At 37.2% G+C, this 18,934-nt stretch overlaps 1 protein-coding gene and 1 long non-coding RNA gene across 6 annotated transcripts; one reads left to right on the forward strand and one right to left on the reverse strand.

The window, feature by feature from the left end:
* Window positions 1-3,484: 3,484 nt before the first annotated feature.
* Window positions 3,485-18,619, reverse strand: LOC112188234 (protein INVOLVED IN DE NOVO 2). 5 transcript variants are annotated; one of them, XM_040514256.1, is made up of 11 exons: window positions 17,400-18,619; window positions 8,996-9,211; window positions 8,340-8,859; window positions 7,222-7,803; window positions 7,073-7,137; window positions 6,604-6,675; window positions 6,401-6,511; window positions 6,192-6,257; window positions 5,888-6,073; window positions 4,201-4,413; window positions 3,485-4,043 (listed from the first exon to the last, which is right to left on the reverse strand). In XM_040514256.1, exons 4-11 carry the CDS (start codon window positions 7,490-7,492, stop codon window positions 3,804-3,806), a joined length of 1,224 nt encoding a protein of 407 aa, XP_040370190.1. In that variant the 5' UTR covers window positions 7,493-7,803; window positions 8,340-8,859; window positions 8,996-9,211; window positions 17,400-18,619; the 3' UTR covers window positions 3,485-3,803. The 5 variants fall into 5 exon arrangements, with proteins under 5 accessions (XP_040370190.1, XP_024183086.1, XP_040370192.1 ...); XM_024327318.2 differs by having other exon boundaries at window positions 8,340-8,862; XM_040514258.1 differs by lacking the exon at window positions 8,340-8,859.
* LOC112188235 lies at window positions 13,219-16,842 on the forward strand. The gene is made up of 2 exons (XR_002931368.2): window positions 13,219-15,976; window positions 16,453-16,842. It is a non-coding gene; the product is annotated as an uncharacterized LOC112188235 (long non-coding RNA).
* Window positions 18,620-18,934: the final 315 nt, after the last annotated feature.

Here is an 18,934-nt window from a genome sequence, read left to right on the forward strand (position 1 = left end):
GCACAGAGACTACTTGGTTTGTCTCAACAGAATTATGTTACCAAAATTTTAAAGAGATTTGGTATGGAGAAGTGTGCAGCTGGAGAAGTTCCCATGTCCAAAGGAGATAAGTTAACCAAGAAGCAAAGTCCCAATAGTGATGTTGAGAAACAAAATATGGAGTCAAAGCCTTATGCCAGACTTGTAGGAAGTCTCATGTATGCACAAGTCTGCACTAGGCCAGATTTGTCTTTTGCAGTAGGGATTTTGTCAAGATTCCAATCTAATCCAGGCCATGAACATTGGGTAGCTGGGAAGAAAGTGTTGAGATACCTGCAGAGAACTAAAAACCACATGCTAGTTTATAGGCAAGTGGAGGATCTGAAACTCATTGGATTCTCAGACTCGGATTTTGCAGGGAATTATCCAGACTCCAAGAAGTCCACTTGTGGATATGTGTTCTTGCTTGCAGGAGGTGCTATTGCTTGGAAAACCATGAAACAAACACTTGTTTCAACTTCTACTATGCAAGCTGAATTTATTGCAGTATATGAAACTGTGTGTGAAGGACTTTGGATTAGGAATTTTCTCATGCAGACAAAAGTATTGAGTCATATTGTGGCTGGAACACTTGTAATTTATTGTGACAATGAGGCTGCAGTTTTCTTTAGCAAGAACAGTAAAAGGTCAAATAATTCCAAGCATATTGATCTAAAGTATTACAGTGTTAGAGAAAGAGTAAAACATGGTGAAATAGCTGTTTTGAGTATTGACACAAATTCACAGCTAGCAGATCCTTTCACCAAGGCATTGTCAGCAGCAGCATTCCAGAAACATACAGCAAGCATTGGAATTTTAGCTAATTTAGATGCTTAGGTTCAGTAGAGAGTTAGTCCAGTTGGAGCATTTAAAATTCTAAGGTTTTTTGAGTTCTTGTGTTTTAGTTGTGATCTTTTATTTTTGTTTATCACAACTTGTTTGTAATGACAGATTTTATTATTAATAAATTTTGAGGTATTTTCAGATTTTGGTTATTACTGCAGCTTTTGTTGAATGTTCTGAAAATTATTGATTTTGTGTTTAAAGTTATACTTGCTATCAGATGGCTTAAATCATGTGAAGCATGATGTTAAGGTTCAAGCAATATCTTTAAGCCATCAGTGTTCAGTAAATTTGCTTGAGTTTTTGGTTTTAGAAACATAAAGTAGGACCTAATATATGTTTACTTGTTGATACACATTAACATATATTGTATCACTTCTGGTTTGACATATGTGGATTGCAGGAGCTTGTGTTTGTGGTTTTGAAACTCTGCATTTTTGTTAAAATGTATACTGTTTCTTGCTCTGCATAAGTAACTGTGATCTGACCATGTTGGAATGGATTTTCGATTTAAGTTTGTTATCTGGCGCGCACTTCAGTAAGTTAAGTAGGTTTTGATGGTCTCTGGTGCAAATCATCGAGCATGATATGTGTGAGTCCAAGGGGGAGATTGTAAGATCAAATATGGACATAACACATATCATCATAAAGTAATTGATGATTAGCTTAATATCAATCCTAGTTTAACATGGATACAAACAGTAAATCAATACTTGTAACTTAATGAAGCAGTGTATCTATTCATTAAGGTAAGTAATCCTATTCTTAGTCTGCAAGAAAGATTACAATGAAGTGTTACATTAAGAATCTAACTAGGAAACCTAAACCGATATGGATAGCTTTAATGGGAAGCTTCTTGAGGGTTAAGTCTCCTATATATACAGATGAATTGGTCCCTGATTACTACCGACGTCTTGCATATTGTTCTGTCCATTGAGAAGCAAGTTGGTAAGTAACAGAAGGCCATATTCAGTGTTCGTGTTTGCAGCATAAGATGGAATCCATGCCAGTGATTGCTGAAGGTAAGCCTTAATCCCTTTTATGATTGTGTGCATATATTGTGAGCATGTATATGGTTTTTAACATGAACTGTTGTCGATCATGTTGAGAACAGCTTCTTGGCTATAGAGACACTGAAAGAGTGGCTCTTGATCACTGACCTAGGTCCATGCAAAGTTTCTTTGGCACTCTCAGTTGCAAAGCTTCATTGCAGTACCATCATAAGCCATGGATGATTCCACATCAGAGTTGAAAGTACCAGGCCAAACAGGATTGTGATTCCCACAGAGCTGAGAACCCCAATGGCCATTTTGTTGCAGCACAACTCCTTTGGATTTGGTCTTGGCACAACTGCTCCCGTGGATTGTGCTATTTGCATTGCTAAACTATAAGTGCTTCCAGCATAAGTGGATGATTAGAGTAACTTGATTTTCTATACTTGGGACTCCCACAACCAACAATACTTCAGTAGATCTAATACCACAGAAGCAACTCAAGGTATATGTGAATTGTAGAAGATAAAATATACAAAGCCTCACACACACTAAAATTTGTAGTTCTCGATCATATATATATATATATATATACACAACCTTGCTCAGGTGCGGATTTCCATATTTGACCCACTTTTCAATCATATTTTCACATCTTAACCGTTCAGTTTTTAGGTCATAATGTATAGATCATCTCTACAAATTTTCAGCCAAATTGATGATCGTTAAGACATTCAAAGCTGCAATTTACGTGAATGAACCGAATCTGTCGAACCGGAACCATTCGTGTTTATAATGGTAAATTGCAGTTTTGAATGCCTTAACGATCATCAATTTGGCTGAAAATTTGTAGAGATGATCTATACATTAGGACCTAAAAACTGAACGGTTAAGATGTGAAAATATGATCAAAACGTGGGTAAAAATTGGAAATCCGTACCTAAGAAAAACTGCAGACGTCCGCAGTGGAGAAGCTCTGTGTGTATATATATACACACACACACACCTATATAAAACATAATAAATTCATATTACTAAATCATATTTCTAACATATCCATATCCCCATATGTAGATATTTACTAACCAGTTGCCATTCTACTTTTCTTTCTCGGTTTGAACTTTGCATCAACAAGCAGATTAAGTATTAGATACATCAAAATCAATACCCAGAAAAAAGATCAAAATTATGTGAAGTAAATAAGTTATATAGAAGTAAATATGTACAATCAAACAACAATCAGTTAAAGTTTCTTCAAGACAAGCCCAGAAAGAAAAGAGCTTTATAGATCTTTACCTTTTCAGATCTTCAATGAATCAAGTTAATCACCATCTAGATAGTAAACTCACTCAGACAAACCAAGACCGCATATTCAAACAACAGCAAACATAGAAAACAAACAGTAATAATAGTACCTTGATAATCTGGTTAACCTGTTGCAGATTAAGCAAAAGGTTTTTGAAACCAAAGTTGAAAATTAAAGAAGAGAAATAACAGAAAAATAACATATACACAACAGGGGATAGATGAAACAGTTACAACTTATGTGGGTAAAATCTGCATATGACAGCTAGCAATACCAGAATCAAATCAGGAAACATATCATCACGAATATTTCAAGCAACTTAATATTCGCCTTAAGAATGGATGATACATCAAAACCAAATAATACCTGCACATACATAAGCTTCGACAGGAATAAACAGAGATCTTTTACCCTACTATCAATTTCATTGAGATTATATCTGGGATTAGTCATAAATCTCACTCACTTCTATGGGACTCAGCATAGCAAAACCTTGGTACAGAATTTTATGAAATCAGTGTATATGGAATTTGAAAGCTTCATTTGATCTTCAAAAGGAGAGGTTAATCAGTTCATATGACTCGCACGGAGTGGACTGACTACAAGGCTTAGGAACACAAAGAACTCTGCGGTGATCCATTGCTTCAGTTTCTTTGCCGCTTCTTAGTGTTAACCAAATCAAGTTGTTTCAGAAGATATTGGACTCCCTCTATCAATGATGCCTTCCTACCTAGTTGGAAATTCCATAGCTCTTCTACTTTATATCTACCGGAGGGATTATACTCTTTCATTTCTAATAATGCAGTTATCACCACCTCGTACGCTTCATCACCCAATTCCTCCTTTAAATTCTTTAACTTTTCATCTTCCTCATCAACAATTTCCTGCAACCATAATTGCTTTTCAGTTGGCAAAGTGAGAACTGGGAAGTAAAAGAGTTTGAGTACAAGGAAATAATGGCAGGAAACTAATGCCAAGAGCAACAATCTAAGCAGTTTGTAGAACTGTAGAATTCGGTGAAAGAATTACTTGAACAAGTACCTTGTTCCTTCCTCTCATATCCGTGATGATCTTGAATGGATTCCAATCAGGATCTCCAATGTGATTCTCCCACTTAGAGCATAACTCCATTGCCCTCTCATTTACCTCCTCTATTACAAAATATTCTCTTTTGGCTGCATCTTGAAATGCTTTCCAGTCGAGATCTCCCAATCTCTTCACCCCAATAGAGACTTTTGAACCATCACGCAATGCCTGCAAATTAAAAAAAAAAAAAATTAGACTAGAACAACAGCTACAGTATGCTCCTCAAGATGCACAACACTGAAAAAATCACAGAGACCTAAATTAACAAATACAGCCCATTTAATTACCTTATAAGTGGTCATGACAATGCCAATAAACATGGTAATGCACGTCCACAATAATCGATCATTAGACTAATAAGCAAAAGCACATCGTATGGAAATAGATACTCTTATCTTAACTTGAAACACAACCTTCTATCAAATCAGAAGTTAAAACTCACAGTACAGATCGAATGATAAATTAATGATACCAACGCAAACTAAAACGAGTTTATCAAGTAGATGGTTCCAGCATGCATTCACGAAATTAACTTATCATCATATTCTGAAAGAACACATTCCGTTGATCACTCAGTAGTATCAAGAATTCAAGACAAAGGCAACTCCCCTGTAAACCCGATTCAACTAACCAGACTAGAAAAACCTAGGCCCTTGAAACGGCTTAACTATGGCAATCATTAACACAGAGTCGGATAAACTATTTCCGTGACACTTTCTATACTTTCCCTCATTGCCATCTCTTGTGCAAATAACTCTAGCCTCTTAAGGTGGCTTTGCATCCTGTTGATCAAAAGCAGTGTCCTAAATTGCCACTTATATGAATGAAAGCCAAGGATCTTACAGACATGCCCTCAGCTGATGATGTTGAAATCTCATTTTACTCTGATCGCTCGACTACTAATTTAGAGAATGTATATAGTCCGTCTACAAATGGCAGAAAAGATACCATTCTTAAATTTTTACGCAGTAATCGATCACTTGATAGTATCAAAACACAGAAAGAAGGCACTGCCCTCTGTTAACCTTATTCTACAAACAAGAGTAAGGCAGACCCTTGAAAAAAACTATGTTGTACCGAAAGAAATGTACGTGTGATTTACTTTGTTAAACTATAATTATATCAATAAATCTTTTTCCTGGTATGTTTGTGCAACTTTCTAGTTTCCATTAGTTCTATCTTAGCATCTTAACTCGGTAAAGCAGTTAATAGTCACAAATAGTGTCCTAATTCAGCACCCAATATCATTAAGAATCATCAAGACTCCAGACATTCCTTAAGCTAAGCATGTTAAAATCTCATTTTGAAAATCTGAGAAAATCTCATTCTACGTACCCCGATCACATGACTACTTAATTTGGAAAATGGACACACATTCCATCTACAACCTTGTTCTCAAAATACAGCCAACACACTACAATACCACTACAATTTTTCCAACCTTCCCAACAAACTCGGTGCATATCAAGATTAGCAAATCAACAAATCTGGCCAAGAGGCTCCAATATGTTTAAGGCTTATCAATAATTAAATGAATTAAGTATAAAGTACAGCGAAATGTTTTAGAAATAATATTATAACATTTAGATTATAATTAACAAACCACAAAAACAGTTGCACCAGAAAGAACAAACTTACATACATTGATCAACAATTTACGAGACTCCTGAAGTTCATCATTATAGCTCTGCTCCTTTACAACAAGTGCATTGGAAAAGTCAGAGAGACTGTTGATCTTTTTCACTTCCATATCCCCATCCACTGCATGTTTGGCCTGGAGTAGCTTTTCCAATTCAGCAACTTTCGTATGAAGTTTCTCATTTTCTCTCTGCAATTGACGGTCAATAGCCAAAAATAAATTTCAAAGATTCATTCATCAGTTGACAAGAAGAAAGAACGAAAAAGATCCGAATCTGACATTTGCAAAAGGATAATTGAGAACAAACCTTTTTCTCTTCTGCCAATGATATCATGCTTTTGGTTTTCTTCTGCTCCATTGTTGCCATCTCTTTCTAAAAGAAAAACAGAGAGCAGTTGCTCATATTATATAAAAACGGCCAAGACTATCTAAGCCAACCATATTCTGGCTACATGATTACTCATGCACAAATAGAACCTAAGTTCATTGACATCAACATAGTAACATTATGCTTACCATATGTTCCAGCTTCTTCTCAAACCGCTGAACCTCATTATTCTTCACTTCAATCGCATTCACTAATTCAAGGTTTTTCATCTCGAGCTGAAGCTTCTCTATGTGCCACAGCTGGTCAATCATAAAACAACACATTTCAAAGGCTCATGACTTCATCCAACCAACCAAATCATTAAGCAAAAACCAAATAACGCAAAGCAAACCTTTCGTTCTTTAGCCAACAACTGCTCCAGTTCATCAGCACCCTTCTTTTCCTGTATGGCATTAGTCTCATTCTGCGAGAGAAAGGCAATTACTCTACCCCATCAAAAGTTGCAGACAGTACATAACAAATCAAATTGCACGACACAGTAATAGCTAAACGAGATAAGCGAAAAAACAAAAGTTAATTTGTAAGCAGGAGTTACTAAGCACAACCATGAATCCTTGTACAAACAACAATTAACAAAAGACTTTATCTCATTAACCTTAAGCTCTATCTAACAAAGCTTTATCCTACTCTACACTTATACCAATCCTCAAAGAGGTCCAGTACATTTTACTGTAACATTCCAAATCAACAACATATCATGAACAACAATGTAAGCTAATCTTGCAGCCCCTTAATATGGTTAACTTAAACTCTTAAAAGTCGAAAACTTTGACATCAATTATGAGAACACTGAGACTCACCCATGCCTGATTCTCCTCAACTCTTGCCACATTGTTGTATTGTGGAACAACATGAGCTACTTTCACTGCAGTACAAAGTTAACAATCAAAATTCCACTACAGAAGTTAATAGATCAATAGTAGCTAAAACCCTTGTAAAACCCTGTTACCTGGGGATGAGAAAGAATTGAACTTTGGGGTAATGGGCAGTTGGGTTTGGGGGCCAAGATACTTTTCCAATGCGATTCCGGCAGCAAAGGCCTCAGCTTCCTTCTTGGAGCTGAGGAAGCCCTGAGAGGCGAAGCTGACACCGTTGACGACGACGGTGGCAGAGAACTGAGGAACGTGATCTGGGCCTTGCTTGGTGCTACTATATTTGGGTGCAACCCAACCCCTTTTGACGCAAAGCTCCTGCAGCATGGTCTTGTTGCTCATGGACATTTGTTTTCATACACACACAACAACAAAAAATGGAGTCTTTCTGGGTTTTTGATAGGTTTTGAACTGCTGCTCGTGCTTTAAGCACAGCTGAGCTTCTTGAGGTTGATACAGAGTAGGGTAGAGCGAGCGAGCGAGTCCTTACAAGAAGAGGAGAATTTCAGTGGAGGGCTGCAACAATCTAGGATTTCAATTTTGGTCCCCCAAAGTTGTACAAGACACACGTAGTGTTTGCCACGCGGCCAAAAGCCACATTCTTTTTTATGTCGTGCAGAATATGTACAGCTGAAGATCAAGGAATGCACTGGTCATCTCTGTAAACCAATGAAAAACAACAGGAAAAGGAAGATCAAAGGATGCAAAACTCATGGTAGATCAATGAAAATTTCCTCAATTTACAACTATTATTGGCATAAAAAAGGGTGTTAAGAGCCTTATCAACATAAATCCTGCAAAGCTCTAAGTGAAATTCTTTTAAAGCATTTAAAGGGTTTAAGGATCGGTATGACTCTAACCTAGCTCAAAATTTGAAACAAGTCATATACTCATCAATTAACGTCCACAATGATACACACACACACACACACCAAATAAACAGGCTAATTCTTCTAAATTCACCATTTACTAGTCGCACCACTTCATGGATGTGGCTTAATGTCATCGGTTTCCCCTAGAAAATTATTGGCATAGTAGGTGATGACGGGGGAGCACCCAAAATTCAGCAGAACATGTCAACTCCACGTCAGGAGCCGGATATCCGGCTCCAACCTTCCTTGCATTGCCTTGTCAATGCAAGGGAAGTATTTAGTGGCATAGTTTTGAGGGATGACAAGTCTGTTGTTCAGCTTACCCATGTCACTTGGTGTTGGCTCTTTCTGGAAGAGTTGTTTGTGCAAGAGATCTCTTTTGCACACCATCTGCTAGCTTGGCGAGCCATGAGGAATACAAAAAACCTAGCCTGGTATGAAACCATCCTTGATCATGTTGAGAATAACTTCTTTGCTATAGAGGCTCTAACAGTATGGCTAGCTCTTGATTTGTGACCTTGGTCCACTCAAATAAGTTCCTTGGGACTCTCTTCTGCAAAGCTTCATTGCCGCACTATCATAAGCAATGGCAGCTTCCACCTCAGTATTGAAAGTTCCAAGCCAAATAATAGGACTCTGATTCCCACAGAGCTGAGCTCCCCAACGGCCATCTTTGTTGCAGCACGTACAGCTCCTTTGAATTTGGTATTAGCAGACGAAATTGCTCCCATGATTCACAGGCTTACACCTGAACAAAGTAATTAACCAGTGATAACAGAAGCTTCCGCTTGACATGTCCTCTTCCACCGAGTTGTACCCGGTCTGAGACCGTATTTGAGAAACCTTCTTGTTAAAATATGATACAGCAACCATATGATCATAATCACAAAACAAAATCAGTTCATAAGAACACAAACACATATACTGCAGATATATGAATATGTATATAAGAACATTTCTAATAGGATTGGGAGTTTACCTGCATCTGCACTCTTGATTCCATCCAGAATAGTTTGACCAAGTGAATACATCTTGACAGCAGTTCACCAACATAGCAACTTCAACAGCAAGAGAGGAAAGAAGCCTTTTTCGCAGCAACTCACCAAGGGAATTGTCTTCTGCCTTCTACCACTGTTTAACCTCACTAATGGAAATGAACTGAATGTTTTGGCGTGGTAGAGGCAGGGACTATCTTCTGCTATATATATAGGCAAAACTCATGATGAACTCATCCCATAAAAGAGTCCAGATGAAGCCTAAAGCTCATCACTCAGGAGACTAAAGTTTCTCACATAAGCTTAATGTACGTTAATCAAGTAAAGGTCAACTTGAATTTCCAACTCCCAAAGAGAGACATACAATCTCAATAGGTAACTAATAGAGATATCACATATATTTCTTATTATATATCTTAAACTAAATCAATTGTTATTTACTTAATGAATATAGATAATGTAAAGTCCACTTAAGTCTACACTTCTTGCATTTTCATAGTTCTGCATGAGTTACGATAGCTCAATAACAAGACGTTTGAACTTTAATAATTCCATTATTAGACACATAGGAAATCTGTGGAGAGACATGCATAAAACCACATTAAGATGTACTGCCAAAGTATGCATGAGATAAAGAACCGATCCATACACTGATATTAAATAACACCCAAACAAGCTAAAGAACTTGCTGCTCTGGCAATCCTAGAGATCCCATGGCATGCATATTACCACAGTTAGCAAAAGCCACTTAATTTGGGGATATCCATGGCCTGAACATACTTTTAATCTGTATCCAAATGCTTCAAACTGATCATATATAAGAAATAAGATCAGCATTGTGCAAGTAATTGATTTAACGACCCCGAAAACATAAAAGAAACCAGTACTGTACCATAATTCTACAACAATGTTGAGATAAAGTTGTCCCACAGGTTAATCAAGGCATTCAATAAAGATTTATAAATTGTGAGACCACATGATATAAAGTGATATCTCTGTTAAATATTAAATTAATTCATGTTTTGTTTAATTGCAATTTATCCATGTGGACACATGTGTGATCTGTTCAACTGCCACATGTATAGCTGTGATTGCACATAAGGTGTTCCATTAGGGTTATATCCTTAAGCCAACACATTATGAGATGTAGAACTGAGAATTGAGAAATAGAACAAAGGCTGCAACGTATAGCCATTCTCTAAAAACTTTCTTTATCCAAAAACACAATATCTAACATGGTATCAGAGCTTCAGTTCTGATCCAGATTTGGGCATCGCGATTGCAACGGGGAAATTTCAACTGTGAAATCCCATATTCGATTACAGCAAAATTATGGTTGGATCAAGTAGCAGCGATGAAATTCACGCTCCAATCTTCACGGGTGATAACTATGCTTTCTGGAGAATCAAAATGAGAACCGTTTTCAAATCTCAAGATTTATGGAGTTTTGTTGAAGAAGAGTTCAAGATCCTAGAAGATACATCGCAGTTATTAGCAATCCAAAAGCAAATCTTGAAGGACAACATCTTAAGGATGCAAAAACTCTCGCTTTGATTCAAAATGCAGTGTCAGATAAGATATTCCCAAGAATCTCCAACGAAGAGACAGCTTGGGAGGTGCTGTAGAAAGAATTCAAAGGAGATCCCAAGGTAAGATCTGTAAAGTTACAATCTTTAAAGCGTGATTTTGAAGGAAAATACTTCAGTACATTAATGTACCGATACATTAAGTAAACTATGTTCAATACAGAGGTAGACTAGCTCCGTACATGGGTAGACTAACTCCATGCATGGCTACCCATGTACTGAGCTAGTCTACCTCTGCATTGAACATAGTCTACTTGATGTATCGGTACATTAATGTACTGTAGACGAACCCGATTTTGAATACATAAGAATGAAAGAAGATGAATTGCTTAAAGAATACTTTACTAGATTGTCTGATGTTGTGAATCAAATGAAAAGCTATGGAGAAGACTTTCCAAATAGAAGAGTTCTGCAAAAAATACTCATAAGCTTAACCCCAAAATATGATCCTATAGTTTCGGTTCTTATAGAAACCAAAGACATGGAAACAGCAGAAATTCAAGAGATTATGGGGTCAATCAAAGCTTTTGATAAGCAATTAAACAGACATGCTGAGAATGCAACATAGAGTGCATTTCAAACTCTTAGCATTGGTTTAAGAGAGAGCCAATCTAATCATTCCAAGCCCAAGAAGTGTTGGAAAGGGAAGAACAAGAAATGAGAAGGAAAAAGTAATGCTGAAGTGAAGCAAAATTATGCAAATAATAGTACTTCTTCTCAATTGCAATGCAAAATTTGCAACAAGTACCATCATGTAGTCTGTTGGTTCAAAGGGAAGCCGAAGTTCTCAAATTGCAACCATTTTGGCCACGTACAGAAGGATTGCAACTACAAAAGAAACCAACAAAGCCAAGCAACTATACTGAGCAAGTAGAAGCAAAGCCAGCAGATGCAGATGGAGATTTATTCTTTGCATGTCAAGCTGCAACGATGCAGACAGATGATAATGTATGGTATATAGACAGTGGGTGTAGCGATCACATGATAGCAAATAGGTCTCTCCTCATTGATCTTGATACCTCCATAACAGCCCAAGTGAAAATGGGAAATGGAGCCTTGGTTCAAGCAACTGGCAGAGGTACACTTGCAATTGAAACCAAGAAAGGGAAAAGGTATATGAGAGAAGTAATGTTGGTTCTAGGATGGGACCAAAACTTGCTAAGTGTAGGAATGGAATATGGGTACTTCTTGTTGTTTGGTGATGAACTGATGATGAAGTCGACATCTATGATGATAGAAAACTCAAGAATCTTGTTGCAAGGGTGAAAAAGACAAGGAATATAAGTTTTCCATTTACCCTCAAGTATTTCAATTACATTGCTATGAAGACGGATGTTGTAGATTCTACTTGGCTATGGCATAGGAGATTTGGACATTTGAATTTTCAAAGCCTAAAGCAATTGCAGCAACAAAATATGGTTTACAGGCTACCATCAATCCATGAAGCAAATGAGATATGTGAAGGTTGTGCAATTGGTAAGCAACATAGAGAAGCATTTCCAAAGGAGAAAGCATGGAGAGCATCCAAACCATTGGAACTCATCCATTCAGATGTATGCAGACCAATAAAGACCGAACTCAAACTGGAAACATGTATATCCTGACTTTCATTGACGATTGCACTAGAATGGTGTGGTTATACTTTCTTAGATAGAAATTAGAAGTATTCACAGTGTTTAAGAAGTTCAAGATGATGGTCGAAAAGCAAAGTGGGTTTCAAATCAAGAAATTAAGTATACCTCACATGAGTTTAGTAAGTTTTGTGAAGACATGGGACTTGAAAGGCAACTCACAGCTGCATATACTCCTCAACAAAATGGAGTTGCATGCTGAGAGGAAAAACAGGACAATTGTTGAAATGGCAAAGTCCATGTTGCATGAGAATAAAATGCCTTACGATTTCTAGGGAGAAGCTACATTTACAGCAATTTACCTGCTAAATAGGTGTCCTACAAAAGCATAGGAGAAAATAACTCCATTTGAAGCTTTTAGTGGAACAAAACGCTCAGTGAATCATTTCAAGGTGTTTGGTTCAATTTGCTACGCTCATGTGCCTAACCAACTCGGACACGAGTTTGAGGAATCAAGTAACAAGTGTACCTTTGTGGGATATAGTAGTTGTACAAAAGGCTACAGATTGTTCAACTTGAAGACAAAGAAGATAGTGATTTCAAGAGATGTGATCTTCAATGAGAAAGCATCGTGGAATTGGGAGACAAGTTCGGAGCATTATGCGACAATTCTTGCAAATGAAGAAATTAATCAGGAAGAAGATGATGCAAATGCGGAACTAGTCACTCCAATTACACCTCCTCAACCTACAATGCAAGTCCTCTATCAGCACAATCACAGACCTCCAGTCCAAGTTCAACACCTTTGAGAATGAGAAGTCTTAAGTGATATGTATGCCACTTATAATTATTGTGTGGTAGAAGCCAAATGCCTTGAAGAAGCTGTAATGGATGGAGCATGGCAAAAAGCAATGGAAGATGAAATTGCAGTAATTGAGAAGAATTCTACTTGGGAATTGGTTGATAGACCTAATGACAAAGAGGTCATAGGTGGTAGTGGATTTACAAGACAAAGCTAAATTTACGGTTCAGTTCAGGAAAAATAAAGCAAGGGTAGTTGCAAAAGGCTATTCGCAGCAACCAGGAGTAGATTTCACCGAAACTTTTGCACCTGTGGCTAGATTAGACAAATCTGCACACTAATTGCGTTAACTGCACATAAAGGTTGGAGATTGCATCAGTTGGATGTTAAATCAGCATTTCTAAATGGAGTGTTGAAATAAGACGTTCATGTGGATCAGCCTCAAGGCTTTGTAGTCAAGAATGCAGAAGAAAAAGTGTACAACCTTAAGAAGGCTGTCTATAGGATGAAGCAAGCGCCAAGAGCGTGGTATGGAGAAATTGACTCTTACTTCATCAAAAATGGATTTCAAAAAAGTCCAAGTGAAGCAACCCTGTACACAAAATCTGAAGGTAATTCTGATATCTTTATTGTGTCAATTTATGTTGATGATTTGGTGTTTACCGGAAGCAATGAGAGAATGATCTTGGAATTTTAGGAGGATATAATGAAGAAGTATGAGATGACCAATTTTGGTCTCTTACATCATTTTTTGGGCATTGGTGTTATTCAAAGCAATGATAGAATCTCCATTCACCAAAAGAAGTACGCCCAAACACTCCTTGAGAAATTTGGGATGAAATGGTGCAATGCAATTGCAACACCTTTGATTGTGAATGAAAAACTGTCGAAGGAAGATGAAAGCAAAGCTGCGGACTCGACTATTTACAGAAGCTTAGTGGGAAGCCTACTATACTTGACAGCAACAAGACCAGACATCATGTATGTCGCAAGTCTCTTGTCAAGATTCATGCACAATCCAACTCAAATTCACATGGGAACTGCAAAGAGGGTTCTCATATACATTGAATGAACAATTGATTTTGGCCTCAAGTATGAGAAAGAGAAAGATCAAGAGCCAAACCTAATTTGTTTAAGTAAAGATGACATGAAAAGCACATTTGAATATGCATTACATTTGGTTCTGGTGTATTTTCATGGGCTTTAGTGAAACAGCAAAGTATAGCTCTGTCAACTGCAGAAGTTGAGTATGTGAGTGCAGCAGAAGCAACACCTCAAGTAATTTGGCTGAGATATGTTCTTGAAGACTTTGGTGAAGAATAGCTGGAAGCTACTCCTTTATTGTGTGACAATACATGCATCTGCAATTGCAATGTCAAAGAATCCAGTCTTTCACAATAAGACCAAGCACATCAAAAGGAAATATTACTTCATCATATATGCAGTTCAAAACAATGTAATTGCAGTGCGATATTGCAGAACACAATACAAGTTGTAGATATCTTCACAAAAGCATTGTTGAAGGACAAGTTTACTTATATCTGATATCTTCTAGGAGTAAAACAATTAGAAATTTAAAGGGGAGTGTTAAATATTGAATTACTTCTGTTTTGTTTAATTGTAATTTATCTATGTGGACACGTGTGTGATCTGATCAACTACCAAATGTATGGCTGCGATTGCACATAAGGTGTTGCATTAGGGTTATATCCTTAAGCCACTACATTAATGAGATATAGATCTGAGAATCAAGAAATAGAACAAAGGCTGCAACGTATAGCCATTCTCTCAAACTTTCTCTATCCAAAAACAGAATATCTAACAATAGCAACTATATATATAGACACATACACGTCCGCACTATCGCTAAAGTGTGAACGTCGAGGCTGCAGGAGCATTCAGGCAGCGATAGCGGTGCGAATCGTGTCTGACGGAGGTCGGAGGCATCCCAGACCGCTTTTGGACAGCAATCGAGGTCGAAGGTTCTGGGCAGTGCTGCAAACTAGTCGCCGGCGATGCCACACGACTGCAGACTGGTCCAAGGTGCCCCTAGCCTCTATCCGACAATGAGGCGTTACGCCGTCGACACTTGATCGAGCAGAAATCTTGGATGTCCACACTTTAGTGACAGTGAGGACGTCCTCTTCAGAATGCCTCCGTATATGTGTGTACACACACACACACCAATTGCAGAACTAGTTTATTACTCTGAAATTCTAGTTATTCCCAACCCCAGTTATCACGCTTTTTTATATTACTTAATTTGATGTTTTAATTAATCCCACCTTTATATTTTTACTACACCTACTTAATTACTTACAATATAATAGTTTTCTTTGACAACATTATATTTGTTAATTTGCATTGCTAAACTATAGAAGCAGATCGGTAACCAAATAACTTCTGATTTTCTATACTACTTGAACTCAGGGGCGGATCTAAATAGAAGGCTATATGAGCTAAAGCCTAGACAGTTTTTTGGGCAAAAAACCACTAAGTATATATCCACTAAGCCCATACCCAAAGGGGAAAAAAAAACATTGGGAGGTAAAAGTCCCGTTCTTCCCCAGCCACAGCCCACAGCAGCTCACTTCTCTCCTCTACGGTCAAACCCTCCTCTGCAGCTCCCCATCCAAGCTTAGTCTAGTTCTTCTCCCTGTATGGCTGTATTGATTTTCATTGCAGACTTGCAGTCATCTTCTTCGGCTTTCCCCATCCAAGCTTGCTTTGTTTTCTGATTTGCTCCAAACGGGAGGTATTTCTTTTCTTTCTTTCCAAGTCTCTTGATTTGTTTAATGGGTTTGTTGATGGAAATAGTGGTGTGAGTTACAGTGGTGTTTTGTTTGTTTTGGGTTCTGGGTTTTGTTGGGTATCTTTGGTTATGAGCAATGGGGGACTCAGGTGGAAAAGTGAGGTTGATTCGGTGCCCAAAGTGTGAGAATCTTCTTCCTGAGCTAGCTGATTACTCTGTGTATCAGTGTGGTGGTTGTGGTGCTGTTCTTGGTGGTATTTTTTTTTTTTTTTGGATTCAGTTGTTTGCTTTCTGTTTTTGTTTGTGAGAAACTTCAGAGAAAGATGGGATTTTTATGTTGAAACTTTTTCAATTACCAAATTGGGGAGTTAAATTTGGAGTCTTTATGATGGTGATAGTTGTGATTCTTGTAGAAATTTGTGTTTGATTTATGAGAAGGTTAGGAACCCAAATGAGATCAGTGTTTTTGGCCTTGAAATTTGGTATGGTATAAACCCCAAAAACACACACCAACACGAAAAGAACTAATCATTTGGATTTGTAGGGCTGAGTTTGTTATAGCTGAAAAAGAATGCAACTTGCAAAGTTCTTAACTCAACAGCATTCCATCTCCTGTAGTGTTTTCTGCAACCAAAATAAAGCAATTGTTTATTTTTGAAAGAAGTTTGCTCTTTTTTGGGGCATTTTATTTGGATTAGAGGATCAAATTTTGGGTTTCTTTCATTTACAGCAAAAAAGGAAAGGCAGATGAGTGGGAGTGGGTGTCTCAGGTTCTTGATGGTCATTGCAAACCAATGCCACAAGTCTATGTTCTTCCTAGCTACCAGCTTAATTTCAGAATCAAACCCACCTCAGCTATCAATCTTCACAAGGTCATAACTCTTTCTTTCACAATTCACAAGGTAATGATTAAGAAATTTTTGGGCACTTATAATTAGCCTAGACGGGTTTCAAATCCTGGATCCGCCACTGCTTGAACTCCAACGACCAATAGTACTACAATAGATCGATCTAGTACCACAGAAGCAAGTCAAGGTACCTATCTATAGACATGAAATTTAAAATACACTACACACTGCTTTAAAGGTACTTGAGAAATATAGAAGAAAAAGAAGAAGGGGGAAAAAAAACTAAAGATGCACACTGAACTTACAGGAATTTGCAGCTCTCTTGGATTATAATTTACATGTTATTGTTAAAAATATCAGCCTCTCCTACTTTTCTTTAATAGTTAGCATCAGTGAGATCAAGTATATTGAGCATCACATAAGTCAAATTCTTATTGATATGAAATACTAGATATATAAAACAACAATAACCTGGATTTCCTCCAAAACAAGCAAAGAAAGAAAAGGGCTTTATTATGTTTACATTTTCCGATGTTCTACAATGAATCAGGTTCTTTATCATAACTTGGCTAGTAAGTAGTAACCCACTCGACAAACCAAGATCACATATTCAAACAACAGCAACCATAGAAAACAAATCAATAAACTAAAAGAGTAACACAAAGGAGATTTAGACAGTTGAAAGTTAACCTGTTGCAGATTAAGCAAAAAGATTTTGAATTCAAACTTCAAGAAGATCGAATAAAGCAATAATAGAGAAAAATACTGCTGTAGTGTGTGGACTGTAGAGTGACATATACAAAAGGAGATTGTTGAAACAAACGGTTACCTTGCCAATCTGAGAATGGAGCAAAATGGATCTGGAACGTAATTCAATTTTGGGAGAAATTTTGAAAGCAGCCGAGATCAGTCAGGGCTTTAAGTTCCCCCCTGATGAACCCTAGAGAGTTCATTGGCGGAAAATAGAGGTGAAATCTTCATTTCTATGAAAGAAGTTCATAACCTTTGCTTGAAACTTCAGAAATAAGAATAATCGAATGCAATATTAATTATAGTGTAACTGTATGACAACCAAACTAAACCTCATAGACCTAAATACATGCATGGATCAATTGGATGCAAGATGAAGAAGCTCATTACAAACCCCTTAAAGGAAAAAAAAACACGTTGGCCATAATTTGATGATTTATCTGTTCAAAAAAAAACTAGACAGAGCCAATTATCCACTTAAAACTGAACACGCTTTTGAAACCCCCTTTAATCAAATTGGCTAAATATACAATAAAATACTATTCTAATCAACATTATGATAGCAAAAAGGTGTTAGCTTCAAAGAAAAAGATGTAATATAAGTGAGACACAGATACAGACTGATGATAAGATCAAAGAGATTGTTAGCGATAGACCTAGCTAGATATACATCAAGTAACATCAAGTCGGTACCAATAAATCATTGTGTCACATATATCTTCTGGGTTTGTTCTTTTACTTTTTCTGCATCATCCCAGCAGAGAGAAAAGAATTAATAATTAAGAAAAATGAAATTATCTATCTGCCATCTGGGTTCATAAACAAAGAGACACGTATAAGACTGGACCTGCGCATTTCAGCTAGATTTTGTTGAGAGAGAGAGAGAGAGAGAGAGAGAGAGAGAAGATGAATCCTCGACCAGTGTGTGAGTCGATCGTAGCCGACAGATAGAGTAGTGAGCACACATCACACAAATGTGTAATATGAGGAGGATCGACTAAATATTCACTTATTACAAATGTGTAATCTGAGCTCACTCTCTTCTGTCAGCCCCTTTAAAACTCTACCATCTTTCTCAGGTCGTCATCTGCTGCTTCTTGATTAAAAGAGAAATAAAAACCCTATGATAAGAAACCAGATCTGAAGAACCCTTTTCGCTTTATCGCTGTATTTATATATAGACTTTAGGGTTTGTAGATTATCCATCACTTTAATTATTTATCAACTAATTTAATTTCCCATGCATCCCTATCAAGCTTTGTACGTTTCATTAATTACTAATCTTAATTAGTCTCTGCTCCTCGCCCTTTCGTGAAAACGAGGGGGTAAAGCATGAAAAGTGGAAATATGTACGGTAAATGGTATTGACTGGTGCAGTTTTACCGTTTTAGTAGTAAATGACTGACCTCTTTCTGCGAGAATGTCCTACTGTTTGGTGATAAAGACAAATCGAGCTCACATCCACCATAGTATTAGACAAGTACTGAAAGGAATTGCCTAGTTTCAGAATCAGAGATGATGGAAAATGAAATATCTAGGTTTTAGGGAAGGAATTGACCCTAGTTTCATCAAACAAGGGTTAGAATCCGTTTTGTGGCTGACATTGAGTTTTTC

Source organism: Rosa chinensis, chromosome 2 (assembly GCF_002994745.2).
Source record: "Rosa chinensis cultivar Old Blush chromosome 2, RchiOBHm-V2, whole genome shotgun sequence".
Taxonomy (NCBI): Eukaryota; Viridiplantae; Streptophyta; class Magnoliopsida; order Rosales; family Rosaceae; genus Rosa; species Rosa chinensis.

Coding starts and splice junctions, on each gene's coding strand:
- LOC112188234 (XM_040514257.1), bottom strand. CDS start 7,492: ATGTCCATGAGCAACAAGACCATGCTGCAGGAGCTTTGCGTCAAAAGG. Junction 7,138..7,221: donor CAATTCTTTCTCATCCCCAG/GTAACAGGGTTT, acceptor TTTGTACTGCAG/TGAAAGTAGCTCATGTTGTT. Junction 4,414..5,887: donor CTCGTAAATTGTTGATCAAT/GTATGTAAGTTT, acceptor TTTAATTTGCAG/GCATTGCGTGATGGTTCAAA.